At 40.3% G+C, this 16,353-nt stretch overlaps 2 protein-coding genes across 7 annotated transcripts in view; both read right to left on the bottom strand.

The window, feature by feature from the left end:
* Positions 1–3,856, bottom strand: part of LOC120546588 (dihydropyrimidinase-related protein 5-like) — a 34,563-nt gene extending 30,707 nt beyond the window's left edge. Inside the window, exon 1 of the mRNA XM_039781613.1 lies at positions 3,482–3,856. The gene's annotated coding sequence lies outside the window, so the exon portion shown is untranslated. The remainder of the gene's footprint in view (positions 1–3,481) is intronic.
* A 3,629-nt stretch (positions 3,857–7,485) lies between these two features.
* Positions 7,486–16,353, bottom strand: part of LOC120546585 (DNA (cytosine-5)-methyltransferase 3A-like) — a 59,443-nt gene continuing 50,575 nt past the window's right edge. For 5 of the 6 annotated variants that reach the window (XM_039781602.1, XM_039781606.1, XM_039781604.1 and 2 more), the window contains 6 exons: positions 16,207–16,297; positions 15,893–16,041; positions 13,890–13,975; positions 13,637–13,706; positions 12,886–13,004; positions 12,493–12,634 (listed from right to left, as the gene is read on the bottom strand). In XM_039781602.1, the coding sequence (XP_039637536.1) occupies positions 12,493–12,634; positions 12,886–13,004; positions 13,637–13,706; positions 13,890–13,975; positions 15,893–16,041; positions 16,207–16,297 (657 nt within the window). Of the gene's footprint in view, positions 12,635–12,885; positions 13,005–13,636; positions 13,707–13,889; positions 13,976–15,892; positions 16,042–16,206; positions 16,298–16,353 lie in introns of all 6 variants that reach the window. The other variant, XM_039781603.1, reaches the window with a different exon arrangement.

The following is a 16,353-nucleotide window of genomic DNA, read 5'->3' as shown; positions in this document are numbered from 1 at the left end:
GCACACTCCCAAAGTCACATCGTCAGACATGTTTTCATAACAAGAAGACACACTTCACAGCCACAATGCTAATATGAAATAAAATTAAAGACAAACTTGCTTTCTTTAAAGTTTACCCTGTGTTTTCATTTGTTTTGCTTACCGTTAATGGCAAAGTTGCCTATATACATGTACATACTGTGTATACAGTATACATATAATTGTAGTTCAAAATGTGAGATATATGAAATATATCTTCTAAGAAAAGTCACATTTTGAGCTTCAACTTAATGCTTTCTTAAAAATTCTTAGAAATCCCTATGATTTTATAACCTCAAATTAGTAATTTCCAGAAACTAAGAGAGGCAACAGCACCTTGAAATCTATGCACTAATTTAAAAACTGTACTAAAATAACCACAAATGCTTAAATCGTTTCAACAGAGACAGAGCTGCAGTCAGAAACAAATCAAAAAGCAGGATCAGGAATTAAACCTCCATCTTGTGATGAAGAAAAGTTAAATCTATTTTCCGAAAAAGACTGCATGCAAACAGTTTAAATTTGACATAGGAGCTGCTGACAAACTCAGATGCCTGTTTCTGACCAAGTGCAGGCTACATGTGTGGCATGGAAATGTGTGTGTGTGTGTGTGTGTGTGTGTGTGTGTGTGTGTGTGTGTGTGTGTGTGTGTGTGTGTTGTAAGTGAGAAGAAAGGAGTAGACAGCTGCTGACTCCTGCCTGATCTGGAGAGTAATTGCCACGGGGAGGAGCGGTACAGTGTGTATTAGTTTGTGTGTTAGAGTCAATATGTGTGTGTGTGTGTGTGTGTGTGTGTGTGTGTGTGTGTGTGGGGGTAATACCCTGTGAGCCCTTGCGTGTGTGTGTTTGTGTGTGTGAACCTTAGGTGTGAACACTAAGCTATTTAAAATCCAGGACAAATGTGCATTGGACAATTTTACAAACAATCGGAGATAAAAATAGACATCAAACACACACACACACATACACACACACACACAAACACACACACACACACACACACACACACACACACACACACACACACACACACACAGAGAATAAGGTTTAAAGAGTTGTGGGTGCTGCTGGAGGTTCATGGATGAATAAGCCATTAGTGAATCACACACAGATAAACAGACAATAACAACAGCGGTCGCATAACTAACTAGGCCATCACTCAGAGAATTAGGGCCATCTCTCTCTCTCTCTCTCTTTCTCTCCCCCTCTACATGCACTCTTTTATCACGCTGCCATTTTATATTTTTGTGAAAGTTATCAAAAAAGAACTTCTGACTGATTTTGACCTTTCCTCCTGTGCCACAAACAGGCCAAATATCAACTTCAGAACAAACAGATTATTATTATCTCTTAAGCACCTTTTTATTTTACATGACCACAGAACGTTTCCTCTAGTGTCGAAAACTATAAACATGTTTTGCCTTTACACGTGGTCAAACGAGCGTACCCAGGCCTTAAGACTTTTTGCCTTCCATCCATCCATCGAGCCATTATCTACTGTATATCCACCACTTGGAAAAGATTTTGTGAATTTGACCCCAGGACTTGTTGTCTGAAATATGTTGCTGTCTATATATGGTTTGAAAGAAGTGGTCAGTGGTGGAATGTAGCCAAGCACATTTACTCAAGTATAATTTCGACATACTTTGTACTTTGCTTGAGTATTTTCATGTTCTGCTACTTTATGCTTCTGCCGATAAACAGACAACAATTATTTGCAGGGTTGGAGGGTCCAGAGGTGGGGTACATCACTCATCTATCTATCTATGTAGACAGACACCATTCACACCTACTGGCAAGAGTCACAATTACTGTAGCCTAAACTGCACAGCTTTAGACTGTGGGAGGAAACTGAAGCAGCCGGAGGGTACCTACACAGCCATTATGGGGAGAACATGCAGAACTCACTCACTGGGTCTACATGCTGCCATTTAACCAAATAACTGAAGCAATTATATTGTTATTACATCCTCTCAAATGTGAGGATTAGTTTTGTCCTGTGTTAAAGACTTTACTTCTTTTAAGTAACTGTAACACTGTAACACTGTAACTTGTATTCTTGTATTTCATATCTCTTATATTCTATTTCATGTTTTTATATTTTTAATTGTTTTTTTACTGCTCTTTAATGTTTTATGTAAAGCACTTTGAATTGCCTTGTTGTTGAAATGTGCTATAGAAATAAAGCTGCCTTGCCTTGTGTTGTACTTCATGTTGCTGCAAATTTGTGATCCATAGTTATTGTAACATTTACAGACCAAAAGATAATGCAGCTGAATAAATGCAACCCTAATGGAATACATCATTTGTAGGCAAACAGGTTACGTCATCTCATTAGGATGCTGTCTAATGTATTCATTTCATTGTGGAGCACTGAGGACCCTGGAGCCCCCTAAAGCCCCCTAAAGCCCCCTCGAGGATCCTTAAACCAAATGGTGTGAAGGCCTCAATTCTGCCTGATCTGCAAAACCAGAGCAGCTCTGCATGCAAAATAAACTCTATACAAAAGAGAAGGAGGTGAAACAATTTCAGATCACCTTAGTTCAAATTATGTTCTCACCCCCCCCCCCACAAACACACATCAGTAGGCTCGTTTATGCATGACTACTCCCTCCTCATCATCATCATCATCATCATCATCATCATCATCACCACTGTGAGTCAATATATTTGGTAGAACACAGAGAATAACCTCATACAACAATATCAGACTTAAATAACGGCCAACACACACACACACACACACACACACACACACACACACACACACACACACACACACACACACACACACACACACACACACATATCCTTATTGCACTGATGGCACGCCAAATACACACACACACACACACACACACATCCTTATTGCACTGATGGCACGCCAAATACACACACACGCACACACACACACACACACACACACACACACACACACACACACACACACACACACACACATCCTTATTGCACTGATGGCACGCCAAATACACACACACACACACACACACACACACACACACACACACACACACACACACACACACACACACACACACACACACACACACAAAGCACACGCTACCAGCTTACAACATACGACCAATCTTCATAAATGATTTAGCGTCATGTGATATTCATAAAGTGTCATATAAAATATTATCCAGTATTCATTCATTTCCATTCCGATGTAGAGTGAGAAATCCACCATTGGTAACTGAAAATAAGAAAATAAGGTACAAAAAAACTCAGAAAACCTCCTGATATTAAGCTAACATTAATGTAGGCTACCTAGTGGGAAATAAACGGTTATTCACGTTACCGTTAGACGACATACAATCAATCATTTGAATAGTCTAGGAGTATTGATGATTATGTCCTTCCATTCTTGTCAACCACTACTAGATTTTATGAAATAAACCTTGACATCTTAATTTTACTACGATATGTTTTTGCTCCTTACCCTTTTTCTTCCAGATTCTCAGATCCTCCTCAGCAGGAGACTCACACCGTTGCCCAGCACTAGCCGAGTGCGGGAGGACAGCTGGCACAGCACGAGCCTCAGATGCTTTAACGCCGACAGTCCGGCAGCAGCCAATCAGGAGCCGCTTGAATCTGAGCAACGGTAAAACAGACCAATAGGAGACGAGATGTGTCTAGCGGATGGGTCTTCTCTCCTCAGTAGACAGGGGCGTGTCCCCTGCCTCCAGAGACTTATTTTGCCTTCAAATGCTGTCGGAACTATTGCTGTTAGTACCTGATGAGTTTATAATCCAACTGATTATACGAATTGTGGATGTTCTTAATGACTAAATGTAATATGTAACGTGCAGACCAATGTTAATGTAAACTATAAACCCAGGGCAATATAACTAATTGTTGTATCTACAAAGAAACAATGTTTTTTTTGTGATAAACACATGAGATGCCAAGTTTAGTCTTGCTTTTGAAACAGTAGTTGACATGACCAGCCAATGTTATTAATACATACTATGTTCAGCTGCTAATGGACTTTTTGGTGACATTGTTTTGTCAACTATATATTGTTTTTACATCAATAAGTCTCTCTACTACCAATAAGAACTGCACCGCACTATACTTGACTCATGTCTGCATACATTCGCACCATTCATTTAGTCTAAGGCAGGGATCTTCAACAGGGGCTCCGGGACCCCTAGGGGGTCCTCAGAGTCAATGCAGGGGGGGCTCCAAATTTCTGTCAATTTTTGAAAAGTCTTAACATGAATCCAACATATTATTAGCAAATGTAAATCCCCACTTCTTACTGGCCTATAGGTAAGGTAGTCACTAAGGCCATCCACAGATACAGTTAATCCTAAGGATTCAGATTCACTGTGCCACATGTATGATTAACATTAAAACATGATTTATAAAATCATGCCAACAATTAGTAGGCTATTGTAATAGGTTAGTGTTCTATGCAATAAAGGTATGTATAAAGGCTTTAGGCCACCCTACACGTTATTGTAGGCCTAGTTTATTATGCAACTTCATTTTATACAATACACGTAGTAGGGGGTCCCTGCTCCATCTCACTCTCAGTTAAGGGGTCCTTGGCTTAAGAACGTTGAAGACCCCATGTAGTCACGCACAGTAGGCCTGTATAACTTTTTAATTTGATGCCATTCATGTTTCTCATTTATTTATATATATTTTTATCTTATTCATTTCATTTAAATAATTCCCAAATAGTTGTTATTCTTACCTCTTAGTTTATCTACTGTGCTGCTGAAACATGTGCATTTCCTACAGGGGGTTAATAAAATATTTATATATTTTGTAATGCCCAGCAACACATGCTGTCCAATATCCAGTCTGGCTTTGGAGGCCCACATACTGTTACCATTTGCTAAACTCTATAAGAAGACAAAAAAAAACAACTAAAGTAAACATTTATCATTTTGATAGGATTTACAATGATATTCTGTAAACTACATAGAATACATATTTAACTCTGTCAGTCAATTTCAAAACAGGCGGCTAAAATTAGATGCCATCAACCCGGCATTAAATAGTCGAAAACATTGAATTTCCTCTGATATTTCATTTGCAAAGACACTGCTGCATCACAAAGTAAATGACGCACTGACAGACTGATCTTTAAGATGGAACACTGCAGAACGGAAAAGAAATCTTCTTATGTCACATTTCTGACCTGGAGCACTTGAATGCTGCGCTTCCACTCACAAGAGCTTACAAGGAGAACTTGGAGGCAGCAATATGGGGCTGAAGGACCACAGCACGGAGACAGGGCCCTCCTTCTTGGCAGCATGGCTGACTGGTGCTGTGCTGGGAATTAAGAAGGTGAGAGCAATGTGAACAGAGGATTGTACAACCGGTGTCAAATGATGAATCATTTACAACCTCTGTATTTTACTGTCTGCAGATGAAAATCCACCGCATTTCTGATGTTACTGAATATTATTTAGTAGTATGAACGTACTATAAATAATTTGTGTTGTAACAGCTTGGAGGGAACATGCAACAGGTAGTCTGGATCAATGGAAGCATTTTCAGGATAACTGCCTGACAACCTTCCTTTCTCTGTGTGTCACCGTTTGCGGGAAACAACTAAAACTTTGAGCTAGCAAGCTACTCGCTGAAAAGGGCAAGTTTTGAAGAAAATTTGGATCACGTAACAAGGCAGGCCTGCTTGGTTCATTTGGGGAATGATTGTTAAGATTTACAATGAATATGTTTACGGCACTTCCTCTCTAACTGGGACGTTTTGGGACCGATTGGTGGGATTTGCTGTGGACCAAGTACACCGGGCGATACACTGGTGAGAGCAAATTACGTTTAACCATGTACCAATTTAAATAGCTCACGTTACTGTATTATGTGAACAGTTAACTTCATTTAATATTGTTTGTCTTGTTTTCTTTTGCGGGGTGCAAATGTTCCACCAAAACAAGTTCCTTTCCCAAGACTATTTTGCAGAGCCACCGTTGGAGATCAGCGCTGCCCAAGATGATTGTGATTGGTTTAAAGAAATGCAAACAGACCAGAGCGTTTTTTTTTCTCCTATCCTGGAATGGATCTGTGGTGTAGCCAGACCTTACTCCACAGCGCTGTGGAGATAGCTCCTGCAATGCGAGACTATGCAACAGGTAACGAGCAGTTCATGATGCAACGTGTGTGTGTGTGTGTGTGTGTGTGTGTATACTTGTACTTGCAGTTACCTTACATGGTTGTTTTGAGAACTGCTGGCAGTATTAATCAGCAAAACCGATTGTCAGAAAAAGGGCCCTACACATTTAGCAACAGTGCCGAGATACTTCTACTGTCCATAAGAAGTACCCAAAACATCCCTGTCATCATTGACGTGATGGTAATATTTCTCAGCACGTAAAAGAGCATTTTTGTGGCATCAAGTTTTTAACATATTTCAACCCATTCTGTTCTTTACACACTGGAACCACTGGGCTTTATCTTATTTAAAGACAGACACAGACATACACCGACATTAGGGGTGTAACAACTATGACTTCTAAATTCAATTATTAATCTTTTATATCAGTTATTAAGAGTAGGCAGAGTTTGGCATATAGGTTACAACCCCCTTAATAATCAAAACCCCCTTAATAGTCAAAACTGGCCATGCAACCCACCCTAAAAAAACTATTATAATTTCCTTTACATAAATAAAGACATGTGCACCATAAATTGATTTAGAAAAGGCACAGATTGTTGCAGACAAATTCACCAGAATGCAGGAAAGGAAGTGTTTGATGCTCAAAATTTCGATTTTCTCTCAACCCCCCCTTCCCCCCAAAATGTTGAACCCAAAGTTACGTCCTTGAAGGTAGATAACACTGAGCCTTTAGACTAAATCACAAGAAACAGTCCTTTTTTTTTTTATTCACGGTTCATTTCTTACATTGTTCAAGTACAAAGTTAAAATGCCTTTTTAATTAGTTCATATTCATACAAGAGTAAAATAATAATAGTGCCTTTCATTACTACGACAAACTTAAATACAGTCATTGTAAAGACAAACTTGATTTATACTCCTAACAATATATTTTTCTTATTTTCAGATAAAATTTTAGCACCTTTTGAAACACCACCAGGTCCTCCATTTTCCTAAAAGCTCATCTTTCCTTTAGTCCATGAGATGAGTGTCTGCATGCGCCACAGCATTGTATTTGTTGGTGTTGTGCATGTATCTCTGCGTCTGTGTGTTGTGTGTGTTGATAACAGTGTTCTGCGTGTGTATGTGCTTGTAAGTGTATCAGTGTTCGAAACAGCGCATCACTCAACCTAAAAGCTGTTGATGGGCAAACAGGAACATCATCACCTTGTCATCCATCGTTTAAAAATAGCATCTGCATTTCTCTCGCTTTTTTTTGTCCGACTGCACTCTCAAACAGATACATTATGAAATTACACGAAACGAGCTGAAGTTCTGCTTTTGAGCCGGTGGTTTTTGGCTTTTTTTTTTTTACCCTTTTGGCTTGTGAGACTTTAAAATAAACAAACAGCTGGCTGTCACCCCTCGTCACAGGTTGCACAGTTTAATGTGTCAATTAACTACGAGCAGCTGCTCAAACCCACTCAAACTTGTGATTTCAGAAAACTCAACTTTTTACGATATGTTTACTTTATAATAAGATATAACATTCAAAGATGGGAAAGCATTTCATCTTCGTCTTCATCTTCCCACATCTCACAAGCAGAGGACAGATTTCAGATATCAGATACAGTGCATGCATTGATTTCAGCATGTGCAAATAAACAAAACAAACTTTGTGCTGAATATTTTCCCTTCTCAAGATTGTTTCAGTTGAATCATTTTTAAGTGTGGAAGGGAAGACTAAAGCAGATAATTGATTAATCATTTAAAGTAATGTTTTAAAGAAAACAATGATCAGGCTCCAGCTGATTATTATCTGGTTTCTTCTATGTCTTCCATGATGGTAAACTGAATATGTTTGGAGATTTGACTGCTGGTTCAACAAAATAAATTGTTAAAAGACCTTACATTCGGCTCGGGGGAACTTGATATCGGTATCAAGACTTTTTTTTTTTTTTTAACCGAGAAAATTATTGTTACTTGCAGCCTTAGAAATAAAACTGTCCATTATTTCAGAAGAAACCAGAGCCTAATTTTATGTAGAAGACTTCTTTTCTTTTGCTTTCCTATATTGTTGATGATCTTGCCTTAAAGGAGCTTCTGACCAAAACTTTGGGAACAACTGGGAACTTTGGTTTTCGCCTTAACGCAGGGAAATTATTATCCATTTCCCCCAGATTCTACTGGGTATGATTTGTGGGTATTTATTGATAGATGGTTTTGATAGTTTCACCTCAACCTGCCTCTTCTACAACCCTACATTCTGTGTTATTTCAACTCGCTCTTGTTTGAGAGTTTCCTTCAGATCATCCGCTTAACAATTTCTTCCGGCATCCTTGGATACAATAGAACAAGTCACTATACTAACTTTAATATATGCTTTCTCTAGCCTCTCTCTCTCCCCCTCTAGGCTGAGACTGAACTGAACTGAGCACCAACCTGGAACAGTACACACACACACAATAACAGATTATTATTGTAATTATTATTACCATGATTATTATTATCATTACTCCCTAATCTAACATGAAATCGGAGATTACACTGACTGACTGACATGCAGCACCTGGGGTTCAGGGAGTTGGGGGGGTTTTGGGTGAAGGGTTTGGGAGCACCAAGCGACGCAGGGTGATGATGTCACACCTGGCAGCGCCATGGGAAGCCTGATGGCAACAGGCAGCCGGCAAAAACACAGTGTGTGTGTGTGCATGTGTGTTGATGTTTTGTAGCGAAAGGAGTTCAGAGAAAGCGTGAAAGTCGGCACTGTGTTTCCAGCAAATGTGTGTGTGTGTGTGTGTGTGTATGTGTGTGTAACCTGCAAGAGCACTGTAAAAAAGAGTTTTAAGAGTTTATAAAACACCTGAAGGTTGGTTGTATAAATGGAGAGTAAACATAATGGAAAAAACGTTGAACCTGCTGGTATATTGTTGGTTTTTGTAACTGTGCGTGTGTGTGTGTGTGTGTGTCTGTTTGTGTTTGTGTGTCAGGATAGACTGCGTGTGTCCACTTGTTAGCTAGTGTCTGAGGAAGGTCAGAGGATCTGAAGGCTTCCTGGAAAGTAGATGGTCGCCTGAGGACCAAAAGCACCAGACTGAAATTGATGTTTTCTCAAAAGACAGCCCTGTTTAAATAAAACATCAGTATACTGGGACTTCTACACATATGGTCTGTGTGTATTGTAGTCTTGGAAACATTTTATTTCATGACAAGCCATTTTTCTTCACCTGCTTATTCCTATTCAAGTTCACAGAGTTTATCCCAGCATGCATTGGGCAAAAAGGCAGAAGAAGCACCCAGAAACAGGTGGTACAACTGTATCTGTGTATCTGTACACAAGTATCTGTTATTTATACAGGGCTATCTGTTTCAGTCATAGGAAGTAGAAAACCAGCATAGTGTCTACAGAGTACAGGTCTGCCTCTGGTTTCAGTGGATGTGGCTGCGATAAAACTGGTGGACATTTTGGATCTCAATGAAGCAAAGTAGGAGCGTAACTGCAATAGGTAGACTGTGACTAGTTTGAACTTTTTCACCAGACTTCCTTTTACTCTAAATGTTGCGCTGAGCACGACGCTGAACTCCCCAAAAAGTTAGTTAGTTTAGTTCAATGTTTCTCAGAGGCAGTGCTGCTCTGGAGGCAGAAATAATCTCACTGGACAAATTCAAACTCGTTGGGTGGAAGAGAAGATTGATCGTTTTCGGAGCAACGAAAAGAAACTCTCACATTTTGCATTTTCACATTTTTAGAAGTCTGCTTGTTTCTTAAAAAAATTAAACAGAAATGGGTGTGAGAAAATTGGGGCTCTTTAGTGGCTTTTGAGGGATAGGAGGAAGGTTTTAAAATGAAATGAAAACATTACGGTCTAGCGATCTTAAACTGAGATTTTGACACAAAATCCAGACAGCAGACTTTATGCAGTGTAATAATATCAAGAAAGATATATATGGTAGTATGGAGTGTATATACTGTATATATATGTATGTATGTATATGTGTGTGTGTGTGTGTGTATTTGACTGTGCCATAAACAATAAATATATCTTATTTAAAATTAAGTTACAATCTCCAATCCTTTAAATAGCAAGCAAACGTTGCTATGATGTTGGCAGGTATTCATGATCTTTAAAAAGGTCACAACTCAAAAACAGACCAGGCTACATGAACACTACCTTATGTGGTCATTTCACAGTAAAACTGTTTTCCCAGACTTTGTCTAAAGATGATCTGAACAGAAACTTCCCTCCAGTACATCAACATAATAAAATAGTGTCCTTTTTCACTGCCAACCTAACAAAATGATCCCATTAAGTAGACCAAGGATTGCTACAGTATTACAGCATGACATCTACTCTCCAGGTACAGTATGTTTACTGGGACTAACTTTTATGCAGACATCAACTGTTAACATCCAACCTCAACTTCTGGCTACAGCCTCTATCAGGAAAAGCGACGTGATTACTAAAGTGACATACAGTATTATTCCAATTTTGCACTATTAAGATGAACATCACAGTCATTTGAGCAACAGTTAACAGTAACCAATGCAATACAACAGCACTTTTACAAATGTTATCAAGTAAGTTTTGCATACCAGCGGATACTAAACATGAGGGAGTAAACCCATTCTTAAGATGCTACTAGTGCACAGAATATCACAGCATATTCACCAAAACATTAGCAGACCTTGATCACTGCCTAAAATATTGCAAAAACCACCAAGAAATAATACATTCTTAAAGAGAAACTTCATTAAGTTAGGTGGCACTACGTAGGTTTTAAGTATAAAAGCCGACTTTATTCTGTCTTTAGTTTTACAATGTTTCTAATCCGGTGACTACTAATAGGGTTGTTGTACCCCATCATGAGTGTGTCCTTGTTATGCACTCTCTTCATACTGCTTCTCTGCCCACTGGAGGGCGCTCCAAACACTAACGATGAGTTGCAAGGCTTTACATTATGATCTTGGCTCAGATGTTACTTAAAAATGTATATTCTTGAAGAAACATGCTAATCAATATCACTTATTATGTCTCTTATTTTGTCTAGATTTTGTATCAAAATTAGTCTTGTTTTAAACTAACTTTAAAAATACTTAACATGTTTTTTTTTTATCTTCCTCTTGTTCATTTTGATTTCTTTTTCTGTCAATGTCTAGATGTTGTCCCACGTATGTATATTTGTCTGGAAGCCAGTGGGGATTCTGTAAACAATACAGGTTAACAAACATGAACAAAGAAAAAAAATAACCTCAAACTGCTGTGGCATCCCCGAAAATTCACTCATTTATTTCAGTATTTCATAAGGCGCAAATTACTGACAACATTTAAGACAAAAGTGGTCTTCCTCAGGGGACGATGAAGACCTTTTTGGTGTCATTTTTCCACACAAACCTTTGTTTTCATTTGTTAATTATTTGTAACTCCAGAGCAGCTTTTCCACCAAGTAAACAGAACACATTCCAATCTCATTTAGTTGTAGTCAGTCACATTAGAAAAAGCTTCTTTTGAATCTATCTGATCGTAGTTGCTGGACGCTCCTTTGCACACTCTCACTAAATTTGACAAATAAATAGATCTTAAAAATCCACCTCTCTCACTTAGTGTTGCCTCCACCTGCTTGTAAGCGTTTGGTTGAACTAAGTTAGGGACACAAAACTGTAGCGACTGAAACATGCAGAGACTTGAAGTCTCCAAGAGCACCAAAAACTTTAAAAGTGTTGTATTAAAGTGGCACCATTTGGAATCTATCACTGCCTGACCAGCACCATGAGCGTTAACAGCTGTGTGTGTGTGTGTGTGTGTGTTTGTATATTTGTGTTCATTGCACTGTAATACACCAGCAGCACTGTCACTACGCAGGAATAGAGTTACGGTTAAGAGGGATTCCCTGGTGTGTTAATATACTCAGAGAGATGTTAAAAAACAGAAATTTTAGGCATCTTTGTCATTTCTGCGCACTGTGGAGGTTTGAACTCCAGCTGCTATAACAAAGTAAAGCCAGAAGACACCGGTTTCAAGGTTGGACAGGAAGTTTGCGTGTGAACAAAGTACAGAAACCCTGCACCAGTGTGTGTGTGTGTGTGTGTGTGTGTGTGTGTGTGTGTGTGTGTGTGTGTGTGTGTTTGAATCAGCAAGGTAGCACCAGGGGACTAAGGTCAGCCAGTGGTCTACATGGGGTCTAGGGAAGCAGTCCTTTACTGTGTGTGTGTGTGTGTGTGTGTGTGTGTGTGTGCATATGTGTGTATCTCCATTCATCTGTGTCATCCTGTGTCAGCCAACCTTCATGTACTAGCTGTATATTGTATACATACGGTGTGTGTGTGTGTGTGTGTGTGTGTGTGTGTGTGTGTGTGTGTGTGTGTGAGAGTTGATGCGTGACTAGTTGCAGGCAAAGTATTCCTTGAGCGGGGCAAAGAGGTGCCTGATGACGGGGACGCTCCAGGAACGTCCCAGAAGCCTTTGCCTGGCCAGACGACTCATGTTGGACACGTCGGTGTAGTGGACGGGGAAACCAAACACCCTGGGGAGACACACACACAACATTTGATCATTTTAGTTTGAATTGGATTTAAAAGAAACAATAAGTCAATAAATGATTTGCGATTGACAGAAAGTTAATTAGCAACTATTATTATAATCAGTTAATCACAAAGAGATAGAAAACGTATACATAAGTACACAAAGTTAATGAAGTGCTAAAATGAAATTCAAACAAAGCAGATCAGAAACATACATATTCGAAATGGGAGACACAAACACACACCACTGTACCTTTCCATCTCTGTACACCAGAGGATGTCCTCCTTGTTGTCCATGAAGACGGGGAAATGCTCGTCTTTCCCCTGCTTCACAGAGTTGGAGCGTGTCGTTATCGTACGCAACTTCTCAAACTGGAATTAACATCCAGGCCCAAACGCACACAAAAACACACACACAGACAGACAGACACACACACACACACACACACACACACACACACACACACACACACACACACACACACACACACACACACACACACACACACACACACACACACACACACAAACCCTTATTTAATCCTACAGCTATCCTCCTTTTTGTACAGCAACTTTCTACGATGCATCATGAAAAGGTCAACGTTAACAAATTATTATTTAAACTGACAAATCCTCTTGCTGGTAGGGCAAAGGTGAGACAGTAGCAGGAATAAAATGCAGTAAAAATGGACATTAATAGATATATACTGTACAGATTTCTTATTTTTTTATTTCAATATATCCCGACATTAACTTTTAGATGCTGTAGGCATATCAGTTCATTATTTGACACCACTGACATTAATTGGCCAAATTCCCAACTTTTTTTTCTTTTCTATCAAATGGAATTTAAATACTTTCCACATTTGGCCTTTTACTTCCCAAACTTATTAGATACCATATGATAATAAGCACAGACACACACATGTATACACACACACGTATATATACACACACACACACACGCACACGCACACGCACACACACACAGGTATCCACCATACCTTGGCTGTACGCCCGTGCTCGAGACACTCTTGTAGGTCCAGCTTGTCATTCGTCATGGGTGTCAGAGGTCTGGAAGATGGAGAAAAAAAAGAGGACAAAATATTAAATCATCACTTTTAATTGAGCTTTTATACTGTATATTGATGAAAAAGTCAGACTTGTAATCAAGTAAACTGAAAGTAAACTGATCCCAACAACACAGTGTGTGTGTGTGTGTGTGTGTGTGTGTGTGTGTGTGTGTGTGTTTATCACCTGGACATGCCTGGCAGGTTTCCCCAGAAATAGCGAGCGCGATGGGCAGCAGAGACCTCCTTGGCATCGATCATCACTGGGTTACACTGAAGTGGAACAGCAGGGTTACTTCCTGTTTCATTTAATATGAACATCTTCCTGTCTGAGAGGGAGACTCCTCCCAGTGTCATACTGTAGGTCTCTGTATGTTATCACACGATGACCCTGATGTTTTTTTACACAAGCTAAAAATGTTTTTTTCTTCAGTTTGTTAAGAGGTTTGTTTTGTCCTAATAATAAAGTTTTACTGCATAACTTTTTGATATTAACGTCCGTCACATTCAAGCCGTCGCCAAATGAGTTGCTACAAAGCTAATTAAGACTCTCAGCTCCACACAAATCTCTCTGGATTTCTGAGTATGGCTATGTTCAGAAGACTGTGGCGTCTGGCGACTTTCACGTGCAGAAACTCGAGTGAAGATAATGACCTCTTCTGAAGAGTCCATCATGTTTTTTTTTTTTTTTTTTAAAGATTATTTTAGGCCAATTTTAGGCCTTTATTAGACAGGACAGCCGAAGACATGAAAGGGGAGAGAGAGGGGGAGAGACACGCAGCAAAGGGCCGCAGGTTGGAGTCGAACCCGGGGCCGCTACGTCGAGGAGTAAACCCCCATATACGGGCGCCCGCTCCACCAACTGAGCTATCCGGGCGCCCGAATCCATCATGATTTTATAATCCTCCATGTCCTCCTTGGCTACTAGCAACTGCGTGGCGGAGGGGTGGGGGTAGTGCGCGATCATGGAAGGCTTGTATCATGTGGAAGCGCGGACAGTTTTGTTGTCTTTACTTAGGGCCCTATCTCGCACCCGGCGCAGCGCAAAGCCCAACGCAATTGTCTTTGCTAGTTTAAGACCAATGCAGTTGTCAATTTCCCGTCCAGCGCCCGCATCATTTAAATAACAAATGCACCTGCGCCCATCTTTGCGCCCATGGGCATGCTGGTCTTACAGGGAGGTGTGTTCAGGTGAATTCTGGGCATATTTTGCTATCTTGAGGCAGTGGGAAGTGATCGCGACATTGACCAACAAAAACCTGGTCGAAACGCTATGCTTGTCACACACACACACACACACACACACACACACACACACACACACACACACACACACACACACACACACACACACACACACACACACAGGGAAGCACAGCAGCACACAAACATGCAAAAGATTACAAATAAAAATATTACGGTGCAAATCCTCCATCGTAACAGCAATGCGCCGAGGTCCAAACACGCCTGGCTTTTAAAGGGAATGGGAGATGATCTCTGATTGGTTTATTGCATGTTACGCCCAAAACACACCTATGAATCAATGAAGACACTAAGTACAACCCTTTTGAACAATGCGCCTGGCGCACGGACCCTTTTTTCCGCCGTCAAACTAGCAAAAGTGGATTTGGACACGCACTAAACGCACCAGCGCCAGGCCCTTCATGCCGTGCGCTTAGATCGTTAAAATAGGGCCCTTAGAATTCCTCATGGTGGCGACAGAAACTACGCACTATAGCTTTAAGTGGAACAAATAGTGAAAGCCAATTTGCTCAAGATGATGTTTAACTTGTATAAGTTAAACAAGTTAAGATGGAGGGTAGTGTGTGTGTGTGTGTGTGTGTATTGGGTGGGCGTGGGGCAAAGCTGCCAGGTCAGTGTGAATGGGACAGTCTGTGGTCTCCCCTGCTGTTGTACAGTCTGTTTGATGTATTGAGCCCGTTTTTTGCTTGCTGTAGGTACTTTGGGTGGCTATAAAAAGCCTCTTTAAGCATCTAAAAAACGCTCTATAGTCAAAATGCATTATAAGGTGGGTTGGTTTACATTTCCTGACAGAGCAGTGAGATAGAGCATCTGCCTGGGACGTTATATTTCTTCTCTCTCCTGCTTCAGTCATCACACACTGCTTAAATGTGTGTTGGAATCTGTATGTATTTCATAACTGTTGTGGCTGTGTTCATGCCACTTTACCTCTAAAAAGCGGGAGATGTCCCGTTTGTCGCTGACTCCCATAGCGACCACGTTCTCAAACAGCCAGTAGAACGGACGCTCGTCGCCTGCTTTTGGTCGAGCCTCGTGCAGCAGACGGTAAAACTCAAAAAACAACCGGCCGGTTCCCTCTGCGGGAAAAGAGAGAAAGTTCAGGGTCCATATTTCATTTCACACGAAGAACATCAGTGCCTCTGAACATTTGTGGTTTTAATATTTAATTTCACTTGGTCCCTTCAAGTTTTTTTAATTTCCTCTGGTGGTCAACCCAGACAGATTTGAAGACTGCTTCTTACCAAAAAGGCCTTTCCTTGCAGGGTTGACTATGGAGAGGTCGTTGCAGGGGCTTCCTCCTATCACCAGGTCAAATGGTCCCCACTCTTCGATCTAACAGCATGAGCACAGAAAGAAGGGTTAAAAAGCAGTTTGAAGAACAATAAAAA

The sequence above is a fragment of the Perca fluviatilis genome, chromosome 18 (genome assembly GCF_010015445.1).
Source record: "Perca fluviatilis chromosome 18, GENO_Pfluv_1.0, whole genome shotgun sequence".
NCBI classification, from domain to species: domain Eukaryota; kingdom Metazoa; phylum Chordata; class Actinopteri; order Perciformes; family Percidae; genus Perca; species Perca fluviatilis.
Note: the sequence above shows the minus strand (reverse complement) of the source record. Positions and strands in the feature narration are given on the sequence as shown.